Source organism: Aythya fuligula, chromosome 11 (genome assembly GCF_009819795.1).
Source record: "Aythya fuligula isolate bAytFul2 chromosome 11, bAytFul2.pri, whole genome shotgun sequence".
Classification (NCBI taxonomy): domain Eukaryota; kingdom Metazoa; phylum Chordata; class Aves; order Anseriformes; family Anatidae; genus Aythya; species Aythya fuligula.
The window spans coordinates 1,998,740-2,024,746 of record NC_045569.1 but is presented as its reverse complement, the minus strand read 5'-3'; the positions used below and the strand labels follow the sequence as shown (position 1 = coordinate 2,024,746).

Sequence of the window (26,007 nt, the reverse complement as noted above, 5' to 3'; positions counted from 1 at the left end):
CCGCGCACGCGCCCTCCCCGCGCGGGAAGGCGGCCCCGGGCAGCCGCCATCTTGTGCCGTTAGCGCCCCCCTGGCCCGTGCGTCCCCACACGCGGCGCTCGCCCAGCACGGGGGGCCCGCCGCGAGGTCCCCGTCTGCCCCCAGCCCTGCCCGGGGCCGCGTTTCTCCCCCGCTGCTGTTTAAGCACGCTCAGGTCGCAGCCCAGCCGCCCTTGGCAACGGTCTGCTTCGGGGCACACCGAAAAGGGACAGCCAGCGACGGGCTGCTGCCTGCACGAGCTCGGACGGAGCTGGATGAGACAGCGCAGGGCTCAGAGCGCTAGAGGAGGATGCACAAGGAGCCAGGGCCGTTTTGGAGAAAAGGGGAGTGGTGTAACAGCGCTGCACTTGCCTCCCACAGCTCCCAGCTCTTGCTGTGGCAGCATCTAACGCAGCAGATAGAAAATCAGGTAGAAAAATAAGGTGAAAGGAGAGAGGGGCTGTGGAGATACCCAGCTGCCCCAGGCGCTTCCCTTCCCCAGCAAGCCCAGCCACAAGTGCTTGAACCACATGGCTGAGCTGTAGCTCACAGGCAGACAACTGCAGCCAGCTTACTGCTGGAGTAGGACTACTCCAAGGACTACTACTTAAGTAGTAGTGCACTACTTAAGGGAAAAAAAAAAAAAAAAAGCAGTACTTTAATCATTCAAGAAGTTTACTGTTTTACAGTCTGACAGCATATAGTGCTGATAAGCTAAAAACACTCAATTCATATTTCCTCAACGGAAATTTAAATTGAACACATGCTCGTTTGTAGCTTACAAACAGCCTAGTTTTCTTTACAGCTTGAATAACAGTACATCTTTAAAATACAACAGTAAATATATAACTGTTTTAGAATATAGTATGTGTTTCCATGCTTAGATTGGAGCCAACAGAATCAACAATATGTGGTCATTTGACTTCTGCATTAAACCTGGAAAAGAATCTAGAAGAAAAAGTACCACCTCTTCTGAAAAAAGACCTTGTGTTAACAGTAGCTAGCTATCAGAGTAATACCACTTCTACACTTCAAAACAAAGTCGTGCATAAGATCCCACTACATCTGAAACCATTAAATCACAAGATTCAAGTTTAGACTGTTCACGACTCCTGGCTACAGACTGAATTCCTTCATTTATTCCAGAAAGGTTATACATTGTAGGCAGAAAAGTGACTTGTAACTGTTCCATGCACCACACCACGTGTCCTTCAAAAATTTGGAGGGCCAAACTCTTCTGATTAAAGAGAAAAAAAGAATCTATGCCCATTCTGTCTATCCTGAAAGCTCTGACAAGCAGTGGAATACTTTGCTGCTGTCTGTAGAGCTAAACCAATTAAGAGAGGTGCTCTACTTTTTTCTGTGACAGGGCACCAGAGAGTTGCAACTTTAAAGCCTGTCTTTGACGGGAATATAAACCATCAAGCAGCTAAATTTAATTCTATAAAGAAATAAGGAAGAGATTTTGTCTATTATTTCCATAATCCAGCCTTTCATTTTTTCTCCTTCATCTTCAAACAGGAGATAATTGCATAACTTTGTTTGATAATAGTAAGATAAGTCTCCATAAAATCACAAGCGAACAGATTTCATGAACATGTAACCCTTCAAAAAATGAAGGAAAACATTACAGTCTGGTTTTTGACACAAAATGATTATGGTGCCTAGCAAATAAAAAGTACAGTACAACTTTAGGCAACTCAGCACATGACATGCTTTGGCCACGTTTATACAGCTCTATCTGTAAAAGACATTTAGCTTGCAGAGATACCCATACTATAGAGGTACTTAAATTTCAAAAAATCTAAGAAGTTCTTGACAATTTATAAAAGCCCAAACCAGAAGAAGCCCTTTTTATTGTTACTTGTCAGATCGTTTCTAGTTGCTTCAAGCTTATAGTAATGTAAAGTCTTTGGTTCTAATACAATTAATTCCAAATGTCTTTTCAGAGCACACCTTTATTTGTAATTAGTCAATAAAAGGCCAATTTTGAAACAGGGAAAAATGTCATTCCATAATTATAAACCAGTTATATACATACTCATTGAAGGCACTGTAGTTTAGAATTCTCTGTACAGTTGCAATACGAGTGGAAGTCACCTCCAGAATAAAGTCTGTCTTTAAAATCCAAAATATGATGTGCAGCAAATTATAACGTGGGCACAGCTTCAGAGGATTGCTCTGTTGAATTTTTATAGTACATAATCCGATGCAAAATATCTCAGTCCTATACATTTCCTATATATAAAATGCTCACCATATTATGATCCTTTGATGAAAAACAGTTGTCAGTTGAACTCTCTTTGCTATAAATACAGCCAATCAGTCCTTTAGTTGTGAGTTTATAATCTCATGACAGCATTGAGTAATCTAGTACAATACAGTCCACACAGACCCACACCAGAAAGTCCAGATTTTTGTTATTTCAGAGAAGTCTGCTGTGATTATGCACAGAAATTGAAGCAATTCTTGTGGCCTTATTAGTTTGCTTAAATATAAAACTTGAAATACTTGAATAAGTACTATTACATACAAATATGACACTGCATATTGGTTATTTTCTGCGAGTCTTATGTCACATTTCAACATCAAGACGTAAGTAGAATAGAAAGATCCTTTCTTGAAAGTGTTGCTTCATTGTTTCATAAAAAATGACATATTTCTATGAAGCACTAATATTTTAATGCAAAAGCTTGAAAAAAGGATTTCCCCATTTGCCAGCAACTTACGACTGATTTTACTGGTAAGGTTGCTTTTCCCCATACAAAATTATACAGAACTTAACAAATGCATATCCACTACTTCTAGAGAAGTTCATACTAGTTACACATGTAGATAAGGATTTTTAAACAAATAATATAAACTAAATGCTGATGAGCACATGATAGCAGTCTAAAAACATATCCAGTTTAGATACAGAGAAAGATAAAGTTATGGGACATTTTTTAAAGAGACCTTTAGGACTTATGTCTAATAAGAAACCTCACTTTGCAAGGCTTCTACTTTTTTGGCAAGGCTCCCATTTTTTCCTCTTTTTTTTTTTTTTTAAATCAGTCCCTCAAATTCTCTTGGGAAAAAGGTCTTTAGACAATTTATTTTTGCTTGCTTTTAAGGGATGTTTACACTTAATCACAGTACCAAGAATGAACCAAAAATAAAAAAGAATCACAAATAAAAGTTGTGAAAGATTTCTCTTCAGTGCATATGAACAAGGATGAACAGCTCTACACAATGAGTCCAACTATTGTGTGATGAATCCCTCACTACTAAAGCATTGTTCTCAAGAATATACACACCCCTCCATGTAAACAAGCACCCCTAGATTTTCTGACAACCATTTCAATTGGGTCATTATCTGCCCAATGATCTTCAATATCCCATTCTTTGGCTGCAGACAACTATACCACTGATTCGTGATTACATTTTTAGTAGAAAGCACAGCCAAGGTCCTGAAATACAAAAAAAAAATCTTAAAACAAACAACAACAACAAAAAAAACTATGGTACAGAGACTGGCGCAGTTACAATGTGTCAATCTGAAAAATGTGGTATATACCAGCAGATTTTTAATATAGCTTTGCTTTAAAAGGAATGGGGTTTCCAGTCTTTTCCCTTCTAACCTAGGTAAATGTAGTCCAAGATTGCCAAAGCCCACAGTGAGGAGCACACCTTGAAGACCCTTGAAATCTCCACGTAGTTTTAATAACAAGATCTACTGGCTGTCTCCTTCAACCCTTCTCTTGCGAACTGTAACAAAACAAAAATATTTTAAGATGTTATTATTGCAGCTACATTATATATTTTTAACATCACCATAATGTGCTGTGCAACGTCTCATGCAGTGCAATCTAAAGCAATTAACATTTAGGATTATCCACCATTTTAAGCTTATGTTTTAGCAGTGCTTGTTGTGTTACCCATAAACAGATTCAAATATTTGTGAGGAGTCTTACAGGAAACGTTAATCATTTTTCATTTAGTAAGCAGAGTTATTTATTTTTTTATATTGCCATTTTCTAGTGGTGGACAAGTAAGTTTACATGGCTTCATAAGAAACAATACAGGACTTTCAAACTACACCTGATAAGATTTATACACATCGCAAAAAAAACACCTAAGATGTTATGTTTAATAGCCTAAGCCTAAAAAAAAAAATAAATAAAATCAATTGTCAGAAGCACAAGAGCAACAAAAATCCATGAATAAAATCACTGATGCTCACATGCTGCTTAGACTTAAGAATATGTAAGATTCACTGAATGACTGGAGTTCTGCAGTTTTATCTCTTACAAACATTTGTGATTTGAGTTGATCTTCCTTAACATCAGATCAAACAGAAGGAAAACTATTTTGCTTCCCCTCCCAACTCCTGTCTCAATAAATGCTTTCAATATGGTCTAAAGAAAAAAAAAAAGTAGAATCGTTAGAATTTGACTCTTTATAAAAAGCCAACATGTTGCTTATTTTTAAAGTAGTCCACAGTTGTTTTGTTTTGTTTTTGTTTTTTTTAATTTCAATTTAAATCTAAATATTTTTCACTGGTGACAGAAATTCTGCATGCCTGTTTTCATCAAATTCCAGGAATGGGCGGAAGACTTTCCAACCTTAAACTTCTCCAGTCATGCAGTTACAGGTAGTATGTACACAGTTTCAGACAAACAAGAAAAAGGAAGTAGTACAACACAGTGTAGACAAGGGAGAAATACTTTTTTGGTATATAAAGAAGAAACATACAAAGACAGAAATGAGAGGCTTTGAACATCTCAGTTTTCAGTGCTTGATACCCAACTGGGTACTCAGAGTAACCTGTCTCTGTAGCTTCAGGGCTGGAGAGATGAAAAGGTATTTGCAGAAACTTTTACTCGTATACTCCAGACTAAGAAAGCAAGGGAAAAAAGGCAAGATATCAATAGAAACATAGATTTCTACCAAACACTAATATGAGAATTAGCCAAAAGAGAAACCGTGAAGGAGACAGACATCTGGAGTGCAATGACAAAAAAAATTGGGCTGAAATCCATTTTGAGAAACATTTATGCATATCTAAACACCTTCATTTTCTCTCTCTGCTCTATTTTACCTCTCACACCTCCTCTCTTTCAGTGCTATTCTCCTTCACTTTAAACTTTACTACAAGGGGAAGCAGATCTGTAAACCCAATTCCACCTTCCTATTCTCTATTAGAGGGGATTAGAGCTCTTCCTGTGCTAGCTACTTCTACTGTTGAACTGCTTAGCCCATTTTCACACCAAAGAAACGTGTAATCTGTAACACATCACCAAGCATCTAAAGTGACAAAGTTTAATGAAATGGAGTTTTACAACATACTTCTATTAAATAGATTGACCACATTATCTTGTCATAGTTGAAAGCGTCAAGCATTTGACGCTATCATACGAGTGCTTTCCATTCACATGCCATACTGCTAACCAATTTTCTGCTGTTCCATTTAGTTAGGATTCTAACAGATAAGCTCCAACAAAATAACTGCAGCAAATAAAGATACCACTGCTACCATCTACCCTAAGAGAGGCAAGGAAGGCACCTGTGCATTAACAGAGCTCTAAAGGAAGAGACAAACAACCCCACCCAACCTCTGCACATGACAGTACATTCACTCTCCTTCATCGAGCTTTCCAAATGAGACTGGGTGCACTGGCATGGAGGAGGGCATCTCACACTAATAAATTCATGTACTGCCTTCATTCAAATAAGATTAGTCTCTTTAATCAAAACTATAATTTTTCCTCCCTTTGCCACAACTCATCTGGAATATGAATCGTCTTATTGTTTCTTGACTATGACAAAATCCTCAACTCATACACCTGGACATCCCAAAACAACATAAAAAAACATTGAGCAGCAACAGAAGAGCAAGAGTAAAGCACAGGAGAAATCTGAAACTGATTTTACTTGTATTTTTCTATCCTGGTTATATCAACAGAAAACCTGGAAAAAACAAACACCTTTAAAATTTGTGCCATACACATCATTTGAGTTACATTCTACTGACAGGTCTTACCCAAATCGTTGTTTTTTGTTATAGCTGCAGCTGCCCTGGCTCGAGGTCCCTGTTGTGTGAAATGGTATCCAAATTTAAGGATCTTGGTGTTTTCTTCAAGCATTTTGGCAATTTCTACTTCTGCAAGTGTGCCCAGCTGCTGCCTCTATTAAAAGATGCACAAAGATAGTAGAGCTTAAGTGGTTTCACTCCTCATAAAAAAGAAATCAATACTCTCATCATATTAGTGAATAAATATTTATTTTTTTCATTAATCTAGAAAGTATAAGCTCGTAACATGTTTGTGCACTTTAAAGCACATGAAAGTTCACAGAAGTGAACGAGGAATCACCTTCAACTAGATGCCCACGAGAACCTTAAAGACCAACATGCATGGGGTTAATATATTTAAAAGTAAAGTATTTTGGAATGTTTATCACAAGATGCATTCTAAAAATACTCAACTAGGACAGACAGTGCACGAGCACTGATTGTAATTATATTACCATAACCTCACTTACCTGATTATCAATTTTGATCTCTGTCAATGTTTCATTGTCTTTCAGTGCATCAACCAGTGCCAAAATTCCAACTCCAGTGATGAAGTTTGATTCTATGTTTAAACTTTTTAATTTCGTGTTTACTCTAAGCATATCTGCAAGAGCCTTTGAATGAAAAAAAAGGCATCATTAAACTTTTTAATTGTCCTATAGCACATCATAGGACACTGCAATGACAGTTTCCACTAACTAGTTCAATAGGAGCAACATGGTCACAGATACACAGTGTAACTTTGCAAGTATTCACTTTTTGAGACAATTTGAGAAGTGAATCTTCAGGCATATCTAAACACCTTTTTTTTTTTTTTTTTTTTAAATAGTTCTTAGTCAAGAAAAAGCCCGTCTTATTCATGCTACAAACTAAAAAGCTACATGGAATGTAAATTGTCTGAAATTAGCATATTCCATTTTGTAAGCCTTTGCAGCATACAACAATGCAAACTGCTAAGTAAAGGCCAAAGAAAGGGGGGTTAATCAACTGAAAGGAGAATTAGATACAGTTAATTTGTAAACAGAAGATCTGACTTTCAAAATGCTTGTCTCTACAGATTTGGTAGGAAGCCATGAAAGTCAATGCCCTGAGCACAGTACTAGTACGTAGCTAAGAGGATACTTCTGTGGAAATGGCATATACCTGATCTTGTTTCAGAAAATAAAATTAAAAAAAAAAAAAAGGTAGCTGCTGAGGCTTACTATCATAAAAATCGTAACTTTTTTTTTTTTACTGAGTCACAATGCAAGAACAATAATTAAAAAAACACCACACCCCAAAAACAACCCTCTACATTTTTATTACAAATGTTTCAGTTCCACTAAAAAGGAACTTTTTTACTGACCGAAAACAATGTTTTCAAATACTCATTTGTTCCTTTAAACTAAATTTGAAAAACAAATGCAAAGGATTGTTCCAGAAAAACAGTTAGTGCTGTTCTCTTACCTCTTTACGTTCAAATAAATAAGGAACTGCTTTTGATTCAGTATAGAAAACCAGGACCAGACAACAAATACTTAGGTTTCAATTTTGTCAAATACCTTTATACGTCAATGCTTTGAGCTAAACTTCAGTACCAGGGAGATCAGAGAAAGAGGTATTTTGTAACGTTCTTCAACCAAAACTCTACTTAGTTGAAAAAAAAATGATGAATATTTTCAGTCTCAAATGGGTTTCCTTTAAAGGTAATTTTGAACATACTATTACTATTCATTCCATGAACTAGTAACTATACAATCATGAAAGAAAGAAAAACAAGGAGGTTATCAAAATTAAAAATTAGGGGGAAGGTCTGGCAAAAAAATCTCATTTATCTCATGCATCCAATGCATTGCTACGTATTCGTCAAGAAGTAATTGTTTACCAACTTTGACACAGCAAAGGTTTGTTATAGTAAACATACTATTCACCGTGAAAGAATTTAATCATTTTCATCCCTATATAAAAGCATGACTTGATTCAATCCAATCCCTTACTGTCATCTTTCACTCCTAGCTTCTCTTGCCCCCCACTTAAGCGAGTTTACAAAAGTACTTACAACTGCAACAGGATCATTGCTTCGGGTGGCCGCAAGGCTAAAATTCTTCACATGCGTGTTGGTTTCTAGGGCTTTTGCAAATTCTTTCAGCGTTGGAATTGGTATGTTCTTGAATTAAAAATAGCATTTCAGTCTCTTGAGATACATAAGTTTAACCCCAACTCTCCACCCCCCAACTTCTTCTAGTGCCTGATTCTCCTCACAGCAGAACGCACTATTATCTTAACAGTTACTGGTCTCCTGCAGCCTCACAGTACAGGCTTAGACACACAGCAGAGCTACACACAAGATGCAATGGCTGTTAGCCACCAGTTCTATAAAGTAAAATCACCTTTACTACATCTGTGCCATTGCCACAACACAAGTATTAAAAAAATATTTAGCTGACATTTACTTGAACTGAATGTTCTGTTTCCCATCAGTATCATGCTAACCTCTCAAAAATACATTTAGAGCTTTAACTTGGTGAAACCAACAGAATTCTATTCTGTGTTTACTAAGAATAACTCCAGAGTTTGCTAATTTACTGTTTCATCATTTTTACAGTGTAGTAGCAACAAACTGTAAAAGGAATAATTGTGGATAATTAACGAAGGTAGCAAGTTTCTCTGTTTATTATAATAATCATTTTGTTTTGCTACCTTTTTAGGCATTTATTTTGGTTAGTACTTCTCTATGGTGCAGTGTTCTTAAACCATTTATTTCGTTTGCTTCCTTCAGTAAGAGCAACAACTGGCCTAGCTTGCTAGTGAGACAGGGCAGAAAGCAGTGACAGGCTGCTAGCTGTAGCAGGTCAGGAGTGGTATAGTTCTGTTTTCTTTCATGCAAACATACAACGAATTTCAGTCATGTTTAAAAACACAACTGTTATACTTATGAGCTGCTAATTGCTGACTATTCTTTTGTACAAAAATCAGGAAGATGTTAATACAAACACCACTTCGTTTGCAGTAGCAGTAACTGAGAGCACATTGCTTCATAAAGCACAAAGAATTCAAAGAAGTAGTGAACTTCATCATGGTGAGCTGCTGGAAATGTCACCAGCTTGGCAGCAAGAGAAAGCTGAGCTGGCAGTAAGAAAATCTGAGGTTTTTAAGTACGCTTTTGGCAAAAGATATCAGGATGGCTTATCAGTTTAGCTGCAGGTTTCTGGTCTGAGATAACATACGCTGCAACATTTAGCAAGAAGGCTGCTGTACTTAAAAGAAATCCACCATGCCCTCTCATAGTTTTACAACTTTACAACAAGTGTCTTCTACAGAGAAAAGGCAACATATGGAATTACATACTTCATGCAATTACCTTAATATTATTTAGATTAACTTCAACAAGACGGGAATCATTATCTTTAATCCTTTGCAAAGTCTCCTCTACGTTTGTGGGATTTGGCGGTTCATCAAAAACAGGTAACATTTTTTCACCTTTTACTATATCTGAAAAAAGAAACAAATGTAATCAAACAGCTCACTGTGAACAAGTGATACATACACTAAGTACTTACTGTATTTAAAGACTATATCACCAGTCTTTACATCCTCCCTCCCTCCTCCCCAAGAAATATACCACCCCCTCCTGACCATATTTTCATAAAGTACAATTCTTTTCCAATGGTCCTCACAGCCTTCCTGCTCTTCTTGCACACAAGTTTTTTTTCAGAAAGCACAAGGGAGTTTAATTACAAACATACATATTAAACCTAAAAGCCAAGGCACACAAACATATCTTTGCACCCACTTTTATCCCTTCAAAAAGTGAATTAGCTGCAGAATAGATTTTAGTGTGCACAGCTACATTTCCAGTCTTGCCAGAAGTCAACTAGAAATGTTATAAACATGTTTCCAACTTAAAACTGAATATTCCATCAAAAATGCTAGTGCAACAGAAGATAGTTAATGCTATAGTAACTGTGTGCAGTACAAAGAACTCATTTATTTAGGACTTGTGTAAATACTTACTTGAGAAGCTGTCTTTGTCTACCCCATTACTGCTTCCTACTACATCACAGAACTGATTGTTTGTTATCAAGTTGGACATTCCTAGTATAGCTGTAAAAGAGAGAACAGTTCTTTTAAATAACAAAAACTAATATCTGTAAAACACCAGATCACAAGACCAATATGCTATTGAATCTCTTAATTTTAAGAAAAGTAGAAAAACTCCTTTCATTAATTACAGACTTCTTAGTTAGATTTCACATCTTGGAAAGCTTCAGCATCACCAAGTTCAGGCATCATAGTTAAAACTGTAGTTCAGTTAAAAAAATCCTGACCAAAGCTTTAAGCATACAGGTGTGTACCAACATAAATGTATGAAAAAGCAGTAGCGTACATGTAACAAAAAACAGCCAGTCGAAGGAATAAACCGAAAGGTTTTGAGTGTAAAAATTGGGCATCTTAAACCAAAGTAATCCACTTTCTTACATATTCTTTAAGGTCCCCTTCCAACCCAAACTATTCTATGACTGTATAATAGCCCAAATCAATAAAGATGTTATGCTGCAAGCACACTGGTATATACCCCGATCTAGTTTCTACCACAACCGTGACTTCATCTAGTTACATTTCAGATAACAAATACGTTATAGCACACCAGCCCATTCACACTTTAAAAAAGGGAAAAGAAAATTGAAAAAAAAAATCCAGACCACTAACCTGCAAGGTCACATAGTTCTGTGTCTGTGGCACTAGTCAAGGCTTCCTCCAGTTCTGGATCTAGAGCAATTTTTTCTTCTGTATACGACTGTACAGGCTTTTGCTTGGGGATAAATATTTTCCCTATAGTAAAGAAAATTAAAAGTCTGATATTACTTTTCATTATATAGCTACTTATCTTTAAATTTTTCTATACATAAGGAGTACATACAATATTTAGAAAATCCTGAGAAGAACAGCAAGGGCAACATAAAGGAACGAGGTTTCTTCTGTTTGCTCTTGAAAGTCAGAGATGAAAGAGCATGAACAGCAACATAATGTTAACAAGATCACAAATTTCAGTAGTCTGTATCATGACTCCAATCTTATTTGTTTCTCCTAAGTATTAGAAAGTAAAATACAAGCCTACATTAAACAGCCTATGAAAAAGTGCCATCCAATAAAGTTTACTATTGCTGGAAAACAATGACTGAAGCACTTAACTACATCGAGGGGAAGAGGGACCCAGGGAGAGCTGTAACTTGAGAATGTCAGAGAAATAAGGTGAAATAAGATAAGAAAGAATCATCTCAAATCATGGACATGAGCATTCATTGCAGTTTTGCAGCACATACCAGATTTCAAATTTGAGCAAGTACCTGAAATCGGAAGTTTAAAAAAAAAAAAAAAAAGCGATGCCTGAGCTGCTTAAGAAAACCATGGATTTGTGACCAGCAGAAAATAGGATGGTAATTTGCATCATCTCTAACACAAACTGCCAGAAGACACTACTTTCTAAATGATAATTAGACAAAAGATAGGTCCCAGAAAATTCAACGAGGAAAAGGAGCAGTAGTGATGCTATATTCTGTACCAACTTCTTAGTCATTAGACAGGTGAAGGGAAAACTTATGTTGGGGGACATGCATTATAAAGAGGTGTAGGTACGCGGTGTAATTCCTGCACGTGTCTTAGGCTGAAAAGTTAGGGTAAGAAACTATTATATAAGAAAGCTATTCTAACAATTGTTCTGAAAAAGAATTCAGATTTGAGTGCTATAGAATTAGCCTTTCAGAACAACACAAAAGTTTACAGCTGCATAAGAAAGAACAGATTAACGTGGAAAGGAAAAGCTTTGGTACCGGATGACTGAACAAAACTGATACATTTGATAAAAGTAATTCACAACTAGGAAACTTGAATCTAACCTTGTTAGTTATTCAAAGTTTTTGCATATAAAGTGACTGAAAGTGAGATAACAATATGAAAACAATACATGTATCAGACAGGCCCTGGTCTGATCATTTTGGCCTAGCACACTGCATCTCATTAAAGCAAAGCGTGGTGCACCTCGGCCACCGCAATCCCGGTACAGCACCTGGCGTATGCACAGCACCGAGCTTCCTCGCCTGCGCCGACAGAAGCCAGAACTGCAGGATCCGGCTTCCCACTGCCTTTAATTATTTCCCAGGGTAGGAGGTGACGCCAACAACCTCCCTGTGAAGTCTCAACACTAATTCGGAAACCCATCCTCTTCCGCATGCACAGCTAGAGTGCACTGCCACAGGCTCCCACGGGCCACGCCAGCCCGTCCCCATCGGGCGACAGCAGCCGCCCTGCCCCAGAACCAGAGCAGCTGGGCCGGAGCCAGAAGCCTTGCATTTTTTTCCTCATACTGCACACAAGTGTATCTCATGGCATGTTTGGACTAAGCCTAAATTTAGTATTTTTTAAATACCTTCTAGTGACAAGAAGCTTTACAGGGATATTTCAGTTTTAATTCTGGGTAAATTCTGACAAACCTGGGGTTTGGTTTCACCATTTCTGGAGCCAACTGATGACAGCTTCTGTGTGCTACATCAAACACAAACACAACTCCACCTATCCACCTTTTCTCTCTCTCCAAATCCACACCCTTGATTACAATAGTTTGTGGTTAATTTACTTTTTAAAGGAAGTCAGGCATCACCTCTAGCTATCAGTTTCTTCTCTTCAAAACAACAGTCTGATGACCAAGATTTGTTGCTAGCAACACAGTATTTTTGTTCCCGAGTTGCTATCACTTTGGAAAGTTGTATAAATGGTCATTATCCATATTTAGAAGCAGAAAATAGATCTCCTTACATAACTGTACTGACTACAAACAGCAGCTGAAAGCAGCTGACATGCATTGCCACAGATTCCTTGGTTCTGGTGGCCAGTTTAAAAGAAACAACGCTTGTGGTAATTCAGGATTAATACAAAACCTTCATAAATTGAAGGCCTAGGTGATAAATGTCTAAGATTACTTTGATATAATTGACACAGTACATTTTCTACCCACGGTTTAATTTACCAGCATCACCTACTGGGGAAAGAATAACTTTCAGCTTAAACCGAAATTTTCAAAAGAGGTATGAGGACATCCGGCAAGGTTTCCATCAGACTCTGAAGCACAGCATGGACATGATCTAAAGCCTTTTGTCATCTACATTTGTGGTGTTTTCCCTCAGTAATTCAGAATAGTGAAAAAGGTGAAGCTTTTGGAGTACAAGAAGGAAGAGAAGGAAACAGCGAGACTGAGTGCCGGAGCCTTCATTCATGCCACCTGATTTACAGCATCAGAACATTTCATGCTCTTTTTTCCAAATTAAGCTGGCTTCTTCTGTGAGCACTACATGACTTCTGTCTAGAAATGTAAAAAACACAGGGTATCTTAAACAGTCTTGTACATCTCAGTCATGCAATTTAATAACCAGTCTTTTCAAAAAATAAACACCTATACTTGTAAAAAAAAAAAATTAAAAGAATTAAAATCAAACCACTTATTCAGAGATACCAATGCATACAGTATTCAATTCTCATTCACTTTCCCAATGAGAAAAGAAGAACGACACTTTGCAAGAAAGTCAGCAAAAAAAGCACAACCCAAACAGGTACAGATTTGTGGCAACAAGTGTATAGCAGTCTAAGAAAATATTTTACAAAAAGCATTGAATGATGTTTTCTGACCTTTTGAGACTACTTTGAGCAACTTAAAGTCAAGGATTCTTATGTTTTCAGAATCTCTTTCAGGACAGTTCTAGAGTTCATGCTTAGAGCTGTTTTTCAGCATGCATCTTGCAGTGCAGTGTAAGCATCTGAAGAACAGGAATCTGCTTTAGCAGTATTGTGGGATCTCTCCCCAGTCTTCACACCGATTCTTGACTAAGCCATCTGTTCTGTTTGTTTTGGAAAGAAGTCCAGGAAAGAATCTAGTTATCCATCTGCAGATCTGCACTAATGCTTTAGGTCCACTGACACTTCAGCCCTATTGCTGAACAATCCAAAAAATAAAAACAAAAAATTTCACAACCCTTTTCAAATCCATTCATTTACAACTCCTATTCCCTACCTACACCCTATCACACAGCACCCATCCACAAAATCTGCTACTTTTTCTGATGTTAAGTTAGAAACTTCAGGTTCTAAACATTTGCTTCCTAAAAGACTAACTTTGTCTTAAGAGTCAGGCTCATATGGATAATCTTTAGAAAAAATAAAAAGGTAGCATTTTTATTTTTTATTTTTTTTAAAGAAAAAAGCAAAAAATGTTAAAAGCTGCTCCCTGCCAAAGGAGCTAATTACAGCAACTCCACGCACATGAAGTGGGTCAGGAGCACTTTTTGTTATAAAACAGGTCACACCCTTGTATATATAATCTCTCATTCACTGGCTTCATCTTGTCCTAGGCCAGAGTTCAGAGATTCACAGCACGTACATGAGAGCAGGGAGCAGGTCCTTCCCTGCTTCTTGTAACAGACAAACACTTCAAAAAAGAGGACCCCTGTGTCTCTAGGGACAATGATCTAACTCAAGGTCTGCTGCCAAGGCAGTTTGGAGATTTCCTCCCTCCCCTTACTGTAAGCTTTTTTTTTTTTTTTTAATACACATCTGCACAGCCCATAGAATGAATAGCTTTCTTGCCTCTGAAGTGGAACTCTTCCAAACAGCAGGGATTTGATCACATGAAGAAACAAGACATCCTCCTTGCTCTTCAGCCAACAAGGATACCGCAAAGATTAAGCAATACAACATAAAAAGGCAAATTTCAGAGATGATCACGTCATTTCTGTAATAATAATTACATATTCAGGTTCTTTATAGCTTTAGCTAACACTTTAAATGATGCACATCTTGGGATTAATTCACAGGCTTCCTTTGCAACAGAATGAACTTCCAGTTTCAAGTTACACGCTACTGTACTCCTCTAAAGGCAGAAAAGGCGTATGATGTCTACGAGGTGTACTAGACACACACACAGTACCTAAGATGAGACCAAAAACCTTGCAAAAGGCAGGTGCACTCAGCATGGCCACGCACCTCTAATGGCTAGCACTGTTCTCCCAAACCTCACGGTCCAGGAGGCAGCAAGCAACCACGAGCAGCAGCCAGAACAAATTCCAACATCGGTATGGCAGTACCCTGATGTGGAAAAGGAATCGCATGTCACCTGAGGACAACCTCTTCTCATCAGTGACTTCATGAAGAAGAGCAAGCAACAGCTGACATCCCACATGTCCTGTGTCCACTAAAAATTCATCTGTCCAGAAACTGTTAATCCACACCTCACCAATCACCACTTCTTACCATAAAACAGGCTTATGTTTGCTGACTTGCTTTGGGTACAAGTTAATACTAATTTTTTGTAATTCAACTTACGAGCAACGTCCTTAGTGTCTTACTGAGGAAACAGTGCTGTTACTTATCTGGTTACAGAACACGTAGCTGTGAGTTAGAAAACTGTTTTACATTAAGGCTGGTGTATCACATGTTATTTTGTTCCAGTGTTCTTGTATGGAGAATGTCAATTTGACAAGTTGTTTCTTCAACGCTCCTACAGGACATTAACTTCATTTCACAACGCGCAGGACATTTCCTTTAAAGACTAGTGATTGAAGGGCAAGAGAAGAATACAGCACCCCAAGTTCTGCTGCTGCAAACACAAATGGTGGCTGAGAGCAACACAAGCTGACTGAGCAGGTCTGCACAAAAAAGCTCTATCCACGTGGTATCAGCCTAAAATATTATCTGTGTGATAGAGCAGAAAAAGAAAAAGTTAAAACTTTATGAAAAGCAAACCCACACAGAACACAGCCTGGCAGAAACGCTGAGGGAAAACTGGAAGAGAAAGTCACGAGAGGAGCACAGAGCCCAGAAACACAGAGCCTCGTTCATCTAGTATTTCGCTGAAGCCCACGCAGCAGAAAGCAGCCACCAACGCCAGGCACGTTTCTGTCTCGGATCAGCTGCAGCGATCCCTGTGCTCGGGGCCGTGCAGAGCAGGGGCAGCAGGACAGGACGGCTGGCTGCGCCTTGCCTGTTCACATCTTCATGGACACAGACTGAGACAACGCCAGTGCTGTTGAAATTATTACCACATCACTTTCACAAATCTCTTGCTTGAATTATTTTTCAGGCAACAATGCTTTACTGTATGGTTCGACACTTAATTGGAACGGAATGTGACTGAAGTCATTAAATCCTGTTTAAAAACAAAGTACGTTTTGAAGGATGCTTCTAGAAACCAAGCCAGAAAAACACAATATAACAATATGGAGACTGTGAGGCTTCGCATTTCTTTAGCGCTGCTCATCTCACTGCATCAGGACACTTGATGTGATTTCGCGCCTTCCACGTCTTGTGGCACAGCAAAAAAAAAAAAAAAAAAAAGTCCAAAGCACTGGAGAAGTCAGAGCACCCACCGGAGCAGGGGATGCAATACTGTTTTACTAACACATCTTAACCCAAAATGACTTAGGGCCACTGGAAGACAGGATTTTGTTTTACACTGTAGTAAGGAAACAAGATCACTGGGGCTGGCAGCAAGCCAGGATGTTTGAAGCTTACCCAGGGTAAACTCCTTCAATGAACCCGCAGCCACCATGCTGACAGCAGTCCTACTGAAACACGAAAACAAGAGAGAAGGAAGGGTTTCACCCCTTCTTACTCCAAGAAAGGAATAATCAGACCAAATTAGAACAGTGAGACCAGCTAGGCATATGGAAACATGTCAGCAAAGCCTGACCCACAAAGATGGCACCAAGAAGGTGGCTGCAAATCGAGCCCATCTCTCCCTCAAAACCTTTACACCTGAAGATTAGGATTGTCATTTTCTTCTTCTGAATCAGCAGGATAACCAGAGCTCCCCACCTACCCCAATTCCACAACTTGCTAGTTTTTCTCCATGCTGCATTTACCTAGCCAAACAAGAGTTGTAAGCCAGCTTTTTTTTTTTTCATTTTAATGTTAGATGAAAGCACATAAGGACATTTTTTATCCACAGAGAGCTCTTATCCTCACCAAGAAGGAAGTTTTACTCCATTCCCTCTCCAAGTTTCACATCTAGATGAAAGATTGTGATTCCTTGATTTAACCAAAGTTACACAGACTTGCCATTTTTGCACAAAATGGACATGAACACAGCAGCAGGTCAAAGCTGAACTACAGAGTTTGCAAGAGGGGAAAAGAAAACGTTATCCTCCACCTACTCTGCAAGGCAGTTAGTCATCTTGCCTCTTCCCCCCATTTACCAGAAGCACAAATTTCCACACTGAACATTTGTTTCCACATTTTTAGTTTTGATGAAAGTAAGCTCTTTTTCCATGCAATTTTCTCCTGTTATGCTACTAAAAAACAGTAGAAGTTACTATATAAATAAATCATCATTAAAAATTACATGGATTTTTACTAACAAAGCTTGCATGACATATTGCAACATCCAGCCTGCTATTTAGTAATACTTCATTACATAAAGGAAATGACATTTGATCTTTCTTAACCAAGATCTGTATTACAGCTGGACCCTTCTACTTTTTTACGTGATTCTCACAGATTTTGTCAACCGAAACAAATAGTTCTGCTGTGTGCATGCATACATAAGATGGCTTTAAAGCTGGCTTTTTCTTTTTGTTTGGGCAAAACAATGGAGTGCTAATTAGAGGAAATCCTCCTCAGCCAACCTCAGTCCTGAAGGGGCTGAAAGGGATAACCCAACACAACACCAATGCCACAGGGACACTTGGACTCATGCATTAGACCATTTGGCCACCTCCAACACACCGATAGATCTTCCAGGCAAGGATCAGGACAGAGAGAAAGGGCAGAAGCATGCGCAGGAAATGGGTACTCGCCTGCAGAGGCAGCAAGGGAGGGAGGACCAAAATGCTGCTGTGTAGGTGCCTCCCTCCACCCTTGGCACTCAGCAATACCCAGCATCATCCTTCATGCTGTTACTCATACAAAGTCGGGAAATGACCGCTCCCCTGTCAGCAACCAAGCGCCACACTTGTCTCTCAACAAAAGCACTGTTAAACTACACAAGTAACGCAAAACAGTGTGTTAAGGAAGTAGGACAGAGCGTACAGCACATGCTATGAAGTGACAATCTCTGTATTCCTTCAGGAAAAAGAGATGGATGTCAAGTGACAGTTATCTGTACAGGCAGAGAAAATGCAAATATCCACACAAAAAAAATCACTGCATACACTGCACAATCAAGTATACAAATTCAGTAAATGACTGAAGACTCAGGTTTCAAATAAGCAATGATTCACAGCAGACATTTCAGTAGAATTAAAGGGTTTGGCAGCAAACCCTTAAGAAGAGAGGGACAATTCCTAAGAGGAGCCTATTCATCTTGGGCAACCGGAATACAGCTTATAAAGCAATTTTCTCAAGTCTTACTGCAGCAGATCTGACATGGTGCTGGGGATGGTTTGGACAAGCTAGGATTCACAAGCAGCACACAAACACTGTGGCAACAGCTGAAGCCTTGGCCTATGCATGTGTCCAGCACAGGGCTGTGAGTTCCTGCCCCTACCTTGCTTTATTAAGCACCACTGGTAAGTTTGAGAACTCATCTGTGGAAATAAGCAAACAAATAATCTATTCTTACAACATTTAAGATGTGCATTCTTTTTTTTCCCCTCCTCTCCTGAAAATGAAAGTAATTTCTGTCAAGTCAGTGAGAAAACTAGAATCCAAAACAAAGATTTAAAATTCCAGGCTTTAAAATGTCTACTTTATTGGGTCATGGTTTCCATGGCTTTCAGACTACAAGTCACTGCCAGATTTCAAAGCTTTCTGCAATGTTAACTATGTAAATAACTAATAACAACTATGCAATCTTATTAAAACCTTTCATCAAGGAGACTAGAAAGACAACATGACTACGTAGACCACTTGCCTGGCCTTATCAGTCTACAGCATCTTGATCACTACTGGGTGTCTACTGCGATACATCATTCTGTTGCTGTATTTTAAATTTTAAACCTAGTAGTACAAATACTAGGTTTACTTGTACACAGCACCACAGGGCATAAACCACAGGCACCCAGCACTTGTTATTATTGACACAAACCTGGCAGTAGCTCTTCCTTTGAAGATGCCACCCCATCAGAACATGGCAGCCTTTGAGGAAATCTTATTTCCTTCCTGTGCCTCATGCAAATAGCACACCAGCCACAGTGCACGCAATGCTCGAACAGGAAGCATCCTGCCTCTGCACAGAAGCACTCATTAGGAAATGTTGTGAGATAAAAAGCAGTGCAGCTGCTACTATGTCACTAAGCTTTGGCTCAGAGTAACTCTGAGCTAGTACACTTTATGAAATTTCATAACCACCTCCACAGGCAAGGGTGTTGTTACCTTTCTTTTCTTTTGTAAAAGGCACATAGTCTTCCCTGTCTTTGTGCTCAAGAGCCTGCTTCTCCAAATAGGCAAGGAGTCGTTCTCTGTCGAAAGGACCTGAAGCCTTTTTAGCAGTCTGGTCTTTCTGTCGGAAGCCCGCGGGAAGAAGTGCATTCTGCAAAACAACACGGAGTACATAAGTACATCTTAAAAAGCCTGAGTGAACACCTGTTCAGATTCATTTCCCCCCTTCCCTATCCCTGAGGTTCAAACCCAACACATCGCCCTTTCTAGGCAATTTTGTATCCCCTAGCAACTTCCTTTTTTTTTTTCCCATCTGAGTGGGAAGGGAGGTAGTACTCTACTCTTTGGATACCAAGAATACAAACAAAAATAGTGCATACTGCACTCTGAATGGGAATGAAACAATTCTTTAAGTACAACAGCACCAGACTTGCTAGTTACTTTACAGTTCTTTTCTAGAATGAACGCTGCTTAAATGACAAGTAAATGAAAATTTGCTATTTACAATTTAGACACGCAGTAAGACTGCTTCCTCCACCATGAATATCCATGTGTTTAAAACAAATGTCCATACTATTTTGTCAAAGTATTTCTACTTTTGACCTGACTCAGGTTGTTTTGCACAGCTAAAGAAAAAAAACAAAAAAGGAGAATATGCAAATTGAAAGAGTATATAGAAATTCAGACTCAAAAAGGCAACCAATCACTTTTGCCAGTTCACCTCTGTTAAAGTATCTGTAAACCAAAGCCAATTAGAATATTGCTGTGCAAGAAAACAGGTGACCATAAAATTCTTATGTAATCCTTGAATATCAACTTTAAACTTAATCCCCATCTTAATAAAGGCAACTCAGACTTTAGCTGCAGGATCTGTGTAGGTCATGACTCAGTTCATCATTAAGAGAAAGCTGAAACATTCCTAATTTAATACTCCATGCTGACAAACATCCAGGTGTAGAGAAATTATTTGCCTCCTTTTCGCAAAGTCTAGTAGCCTTTGTAAAGGCTATTGGATATAGGTTGAGGAATCCTTAGAAGTTAGTACCCTCCCTCTCCTGTCCAACAGTAGAAATAATAAAATAGAAATGGATGCAAAAGGACTGTTTACCACACAAAAATAGAAACAGGAAAATTCAACAGACCTTTCTAGATAAACTTTCTTTTAAATAACATCACTAAGAACAATTTTTCATTTACAAATATATCAGGTGGAAGCCTCTCCTGACAATCCCTTTTTCTATTTTCCTCTGATGTGGCTGCATTCACAATGCAAACAGGAAACATCCCATTGAGATGTTATATACACACATGTATCCATAAATAAGATTGTTAGCAGTCCAGGAAAAAAACTCTGTCCAAGAGTATACTGACTACAAGCAGAGTTGCAGAGTTTTAGACAAAAAAAAAAAAAAAAAAAAAGGTGTTAAATTACTGCAGACCAGTTTCTGTACAAATTAAAAAAAAAAAAACAACTTCTCTCTGTTATTACCTACCTCTGGATCAAGATCATCCAAAACTGTTTCCAGTTGTTTCAGTTCTTCTTCTGACAGTTTGCCAAGAATTTCATCCTCATCAAGATCTTTGTATTTGTCCAAGTCCTTTCGAAATGGGAGTGTCATGACTTGGGCAGTAGCAAGTTCCTCAAATACTTCAGAATCTGAGTCTTATTCTCAACCAGATCTATAAAAAGAAAAAAAAAAATGGAAGAAAGCCACAGTTCAGGTAAATGTCCCAATTAAAAAGCATCTTCAACTTCTCAATGCATTTCTAAAAGGAAAGTTTTTCATCCAGTATTCATGTCAATCTGTTGTTCTGTGACAGATACAGAGCGATTAGAAGCCTTGCTTCCTCACTGACCAGAATCCCATTCTGCCATGCCCTTTCCCATCAATAACTAGAATAATAATAATAAAAAAGCTCCATATATATTTGAAGATCTATGGCGTAATTTCCGCGGAGCAGGGCAGGCTGTGGGATGGGGATGAGATGCCAGTTATACCTGGTAACTATAAACCCATCTTAATGCTATTGTTTCTACAGATACTCAGTCAAAAGAACAGTCAAGATGCTTTATACTTATTGTTACTGCTGCTGTTCAAGGCCAGTAAGGAGAGCTTCACTATAAAAAGGCTATTTGGTTATTACTGACTCATATCCTTGCCTATTATCAACAGAGGAAGCAAAGGATGTTTGTTTATTACATCACTGCAATTGAAATAACATTCTGTTCTGTCAGATGAAAATTAAAGTACCTCGATGAAAGGCTTAAGGAACATAATACCTAAGCAGTCCATTCAATCCTACTACCAAAAAAATACGTAACAGACTGTAACTGCCCACCAACTATTGCACTTGGAAGAAATCAGATAACCTTTGTTCTAACAGTCAAAGTGTTTGAGCATTTGACTTGGAAAACACACACAGTCACAATGGTGTTTAAGCAAAGTAGTTAATTCCTCCTCTTTTTTTTCTCTCTAAGAAATTCTGGGATTCACCTTTTGCTCAGCCAAATTCCTGCTTCAATCTGAATGTGTGCACACAGGCACAAAAGGGTGACCTGAGTGGCTCCCTGACCTGAGCAGGAGTTTCCACAACGCGTTTGGGGAGGAAAAGGTAGATCGACACATCTAGGCTCATCAGCACCTTTAACTCCTTTCTCAGCTTGGCAGAAATAACCGGCACAGGAACCAGGCATTCAGCACACGCTGCTTGCTCTGTCGAGCCCAAGTGCCCATTCAGACGCTCACGCCACATACACCAGGTTACTTCAAATCCAGACTTAGCCTCTACCTCAAAAGCAGAAGAACCTAAAGTTATTGCCTCGTAAGTAAAAGGAAGAGCAGGGACACACAGACACCCATGGGATCCAGTTCACAGGATTCCTTCAGCTCAGTGGTGTACCTCCAGAAAGGCCTCCCTTCCCTTTGCATACTGGCTGCCACGCTCGCTCACTGCAATGCTTTGATTCGGAGACACTCAACAGGCACGAGCCTGTCAAGGTTCACTCACTCAGTCAAGTTTACCAGTCCTATGAAGGCAACTGTTAAAACCAGGTTTACTTTACAGGTAAATTTCTAGTTCCTACCAATATCTGCAACCCAACCATGAATACATTCACAGCTATTTTCAGCATGTGTGCTTTGAAAACTACGTCTGGTGTACACACTAGGACATGCTTATAGGCCAAGGTTGACGTTGACAGAACACATCTCCAAAGCTGAGGGTCAGGTCTCCCGAAAACAACAAGCAGGAGGAATTCTCAATGTCACCCTAAGTTACATCAAGAGCACAGTGTCTGGCTTCCCCTGAACTAAAACCAGTTGTTCACACCTTTCAAAAGAGACCACAGAGACGAAAGCATCAGGACCAGAAATTACTAGCAGCAGAAGCACAGAGCAATGCACCCGTGCTTCTCAAAGCCAGGCTCCAGCAGCGACCAAGGGGGCGTCTCTCCAGCCCCATGCCACCTGCTGCAGCTTCCACAGCCGCGCAGCGCTCCTTTCTCACAGGAGGCCATTAGGTAACTGCAGCAGGTGCCACACGATCTGCATGCAAACTTGTGACTCCCGGAGCCTTAACGCTTTCCTCTTCTTCACAGCTTAAGCCATTACACTATCATCAAAGAAAAGCATTTCCTGCAGCCAGTTACACAGCATTGCTCGTGACCAGGCTGCACGGTCTGAACCCCACATCAACACACTGCCATTCACCACACTTCTGCATGGCCATTTGCATCCACGTATTAAGAGGTGTAATTTTAACCAGTAATTAAAAGGAGCAGAGTCGTTAGCATGGGCAGAACAATGCTCCCCTTCCTCTGACCGACAGTAGCACTGCATAGCCACGCATTACATCCAGGTATGCTCTATTTTGTCTTTATGAATAGCTGTAAAATGCTGTCGCCCCAAATTAATTACCTTTTACTTACTGCATTTACATCTTTCATATTGGAAAACTACCTGTCCTTCATAACACACTAATGCTCTGGTCATAGCCCTTGTTCTCACCTGTCTTTACACAAAGATCAAAGTATCTACCTCACAACCTGAACTGCAGCAATCACACAAAAAAGAAGAGTGGGAGGAAAGCAGTGTAGCATAAAACACATTAATTTTGTAACCGACTCTTCTCTTTAGCAAGAAGAGACTCACTTGTTACCTAGCAAATTTAAAGTGTTTTGGACACCCTTTCTAATACCTGTCCATTTATTTATAAGAATATTAAAGCATACTTTGCATGAGGCACCTTTAAAAAGTTTTAATGGTAACACTGACTAGCATGTCTGCATTACACAGGGTTTGTAACAGCTTTCACAAACACTCTCTGCAAAAGAAACCATGGCATATATGACACGTATATATAATGAGCTAAAAATCAGGTTTTAAAGCATGGTGTCAGGAACTCTCATTGCTTAGACAGGGCAGAAAGGCCAGCTGAAGCCACAGCCTGATCAAACAACCTCTCAGCCTCCCATTAAACACATTCGCTCTTGCCTTCTGTCACTCATTTTAACCGTGCAGCGTAGAAAAAGACATGCATAACAAATTACAGTTTTTAGAAGGGGCAGTTATTTAGACTGTGAATATTTGTGGCACATCTTACTGCAAAATCACAGGCAAAACAGTAACCAGCCATTTTGGCTTTGCAGATACTTGGCACTTTTTGATAAGTAGAGATGGTTTTCTTCTAAGTATCCTTCTTAACTTGACCGTAAAAATACTTTATACATTAAATGCCAACAAGGCCGATCTCTTTATCAAACACGTAACTATAATATAAAGCTAGAACTTTATTCCAGCAGCTTGATAGACGCAGCAGAAACATTTGACATAATGAAGACAAAGCTGTCACTTCCAATGAATCAAATTTCAAATCTCTGGCTATTAAGCAGAAGTTAGAAAAGGCTATGAAGCAGAAGTCAGAAAATTAGAAGCGAGGATATTGTGACAGACACCGAATTTAAAAAAAAAAAAAAAGCCATTATTCTTTCACCTTAGAAATCCATGAACTAAGGAAATTAGAAGTGAGTAATAACTTCATTTTAGGCTGTTTTATAATTACCTGACCGATCCATTGAATCACTGTCAAGCAACTGTCATACACCTATCTACAATTAAAATATTTTTTTCTCTCCTACCTAAAAGGTACATTAAACACTACGAGTCTAAGAATAGCCAGTTCCCAATTTCCTTTGCAATTTCCTATTAAATTTAAGGACACAGTTTCTTGGGACCCTAATAGGAATAAACCCTTAGAAATCTCTCTCCCACAGGACAGGAGTCTTGCTAAAGTCCCCCGTAAATGGTTTCCATAACTTGGATTTTAAAATAGAAACAACTTCAGGAAAAACAAAGCGAGCCAGTTTTGGCCAGCATGTTCAGGGCGCTCACTTCAATCCCACCCATTCCCTCGCAGCCTCCCCTCACGCCCAGCCAGAGCAGGGCTCCTCGGGTGGCCGCTGTCAGCGGCCAGGGCCCCGAACCAGCTCCCGCTGCCCAGAGGCTCCAAAGCAAAGCTGAGGCTTCCCAGGGAGCTTCCACGATGGCAATGGCTCGAACCTGCAGCGTGCAAAACAACAGAGCTGCTCGTGAAGAACGTGTTGCACTCTAAAGAACTATCTTTATTTACCAAACCTGGAAGAAAAATGACTTAAAGCGAGTCCTGCCATAACTCTGGCACGTTCCCTCGGGCTGTACGCACCTCAGCTGAGCAGCACAGCTCCAGGAGGCTCTCAGGTGTACCCGAGCCCTGCACACCCCCGGCCTGGCGCAGGGCACGGGAGGGAACCCGCTGCCCCAGATGACAGCCACCCCCCGGCCCCGGTGTCGCCGAGCCAGCAGGTGGCACCTCTCCTTCGCCTGCACTTCTGGTCAGGGCAAGCCGCGTTTTCCAGGAAGCAAGGAATAGCTATTTTGGGCTCCTTTCCTACATAAACAAGCCCGGGGCTTCGCTCTGCTCACGGAGCCGACTGGCCCAGCTTCGTGCGGGGCGAGCTGAGCCCCCCCGGCCTCACCCTGCTCAGCACGGCGGCACCGGGAGCGGCGCGGAGCGACTGACCGCAGCGCGGGGCCGGCAGCGGGGGGCTGCTCACCAGAGGGGGCTGCCCACAGGCACGCGGTGCCCGCTGCGGACAGGCTGCCCGCAGAGCCTGCGGTGGGAAGGCGCCGCGGGACACGCGGGCCCCTCTCCGCCGCCCCGGCACGGTTCTGGCCCCCCGGGGAGCGGCGGAAGGGCGCTCCCCGCGCCTACGGGCGAGGCCGTCGGAGCGCGGCGCCCTCCGGCCGCGGCCCCTCGCCCCCGCTGCCCGCTGCCGACCCCCCGGGCTGGGCGCTCCGCAACGCCGCCGGGGCGGGGGCGGGCTCGGCCGGAGCGGGGGCACCCGGGGGCACCCCCCCGGCCCCGCCGCCTCCCTCCCCGGGCAGCGGGGCTGCCGCCGGGCTCCCCGCCGCGCGGCCGCTTGCTCCTCTTCCTCCTCTCCCTCCCGCCCACCCCCGGAGCGGCCCCCGCCGGGTCCGGCCGCGGCGCCCCGCACTCACCGGCCGGGCGGCAGCGCCCCAGCTCCCTCCGCCGCCGCCGCCTCTCCCAGCCGCTCCCCG

General features: G+C 40.5%; 1 protein-coding gene across 3 annotated transcripts; it reads right to left on the bottom strand.

Annotated features, from left to right (window-relative positions):
* Positions 1 to 675: 675 nt before the first annotated feature.
* On the bottom strand, positions 676 to 26,007 carry LOC116493348 (tropomodulin-3). Of its 3 annotated transcripts, none has more exons than XR_004253744.1 (11): positions 25,948 to 26,007; positions 20,905 to 21,091; positions 19,406 to 19,562; positions 10,760 to 10,882; positions 10,064 to 10,153; positions 9,411 to 9,541; positions 8,109 to 8,216; positions 6,541 to 6,684; positions 6,041 to 6,185; positions 4,753 to 4,894; positions 676 to 3,765 (listed from the first exon to the last, which is right to left on the bottom strand). XR_004253744.1 is itself a non-coding variant. In XM_032194660.1 (10 exons), exons 2-10 carry the CDS (start codon positions 21,028 to 21,030, stop codon positions 3,731 to 3,733), a joined length of 1,059 nt encoding a protein of 352 aa, XP_032050551.1. In that variant the 5' UTR covers positions 21,031 to 21,091; positions 25,948 to 26,007; the 3' UTR covers positions 676 to 3,730. The 3 variants fall into 3 exon arrangements, 1 of the variants encoding a protein (XP_032050551.1); XR_004253745.1 differs by lacking the exon at positions 25,948 to 26,007 and adding an exon at positions 25,112 to 25,130; XM_032194660.1 differs by lacking the exon at positions 4,753 to 4,894.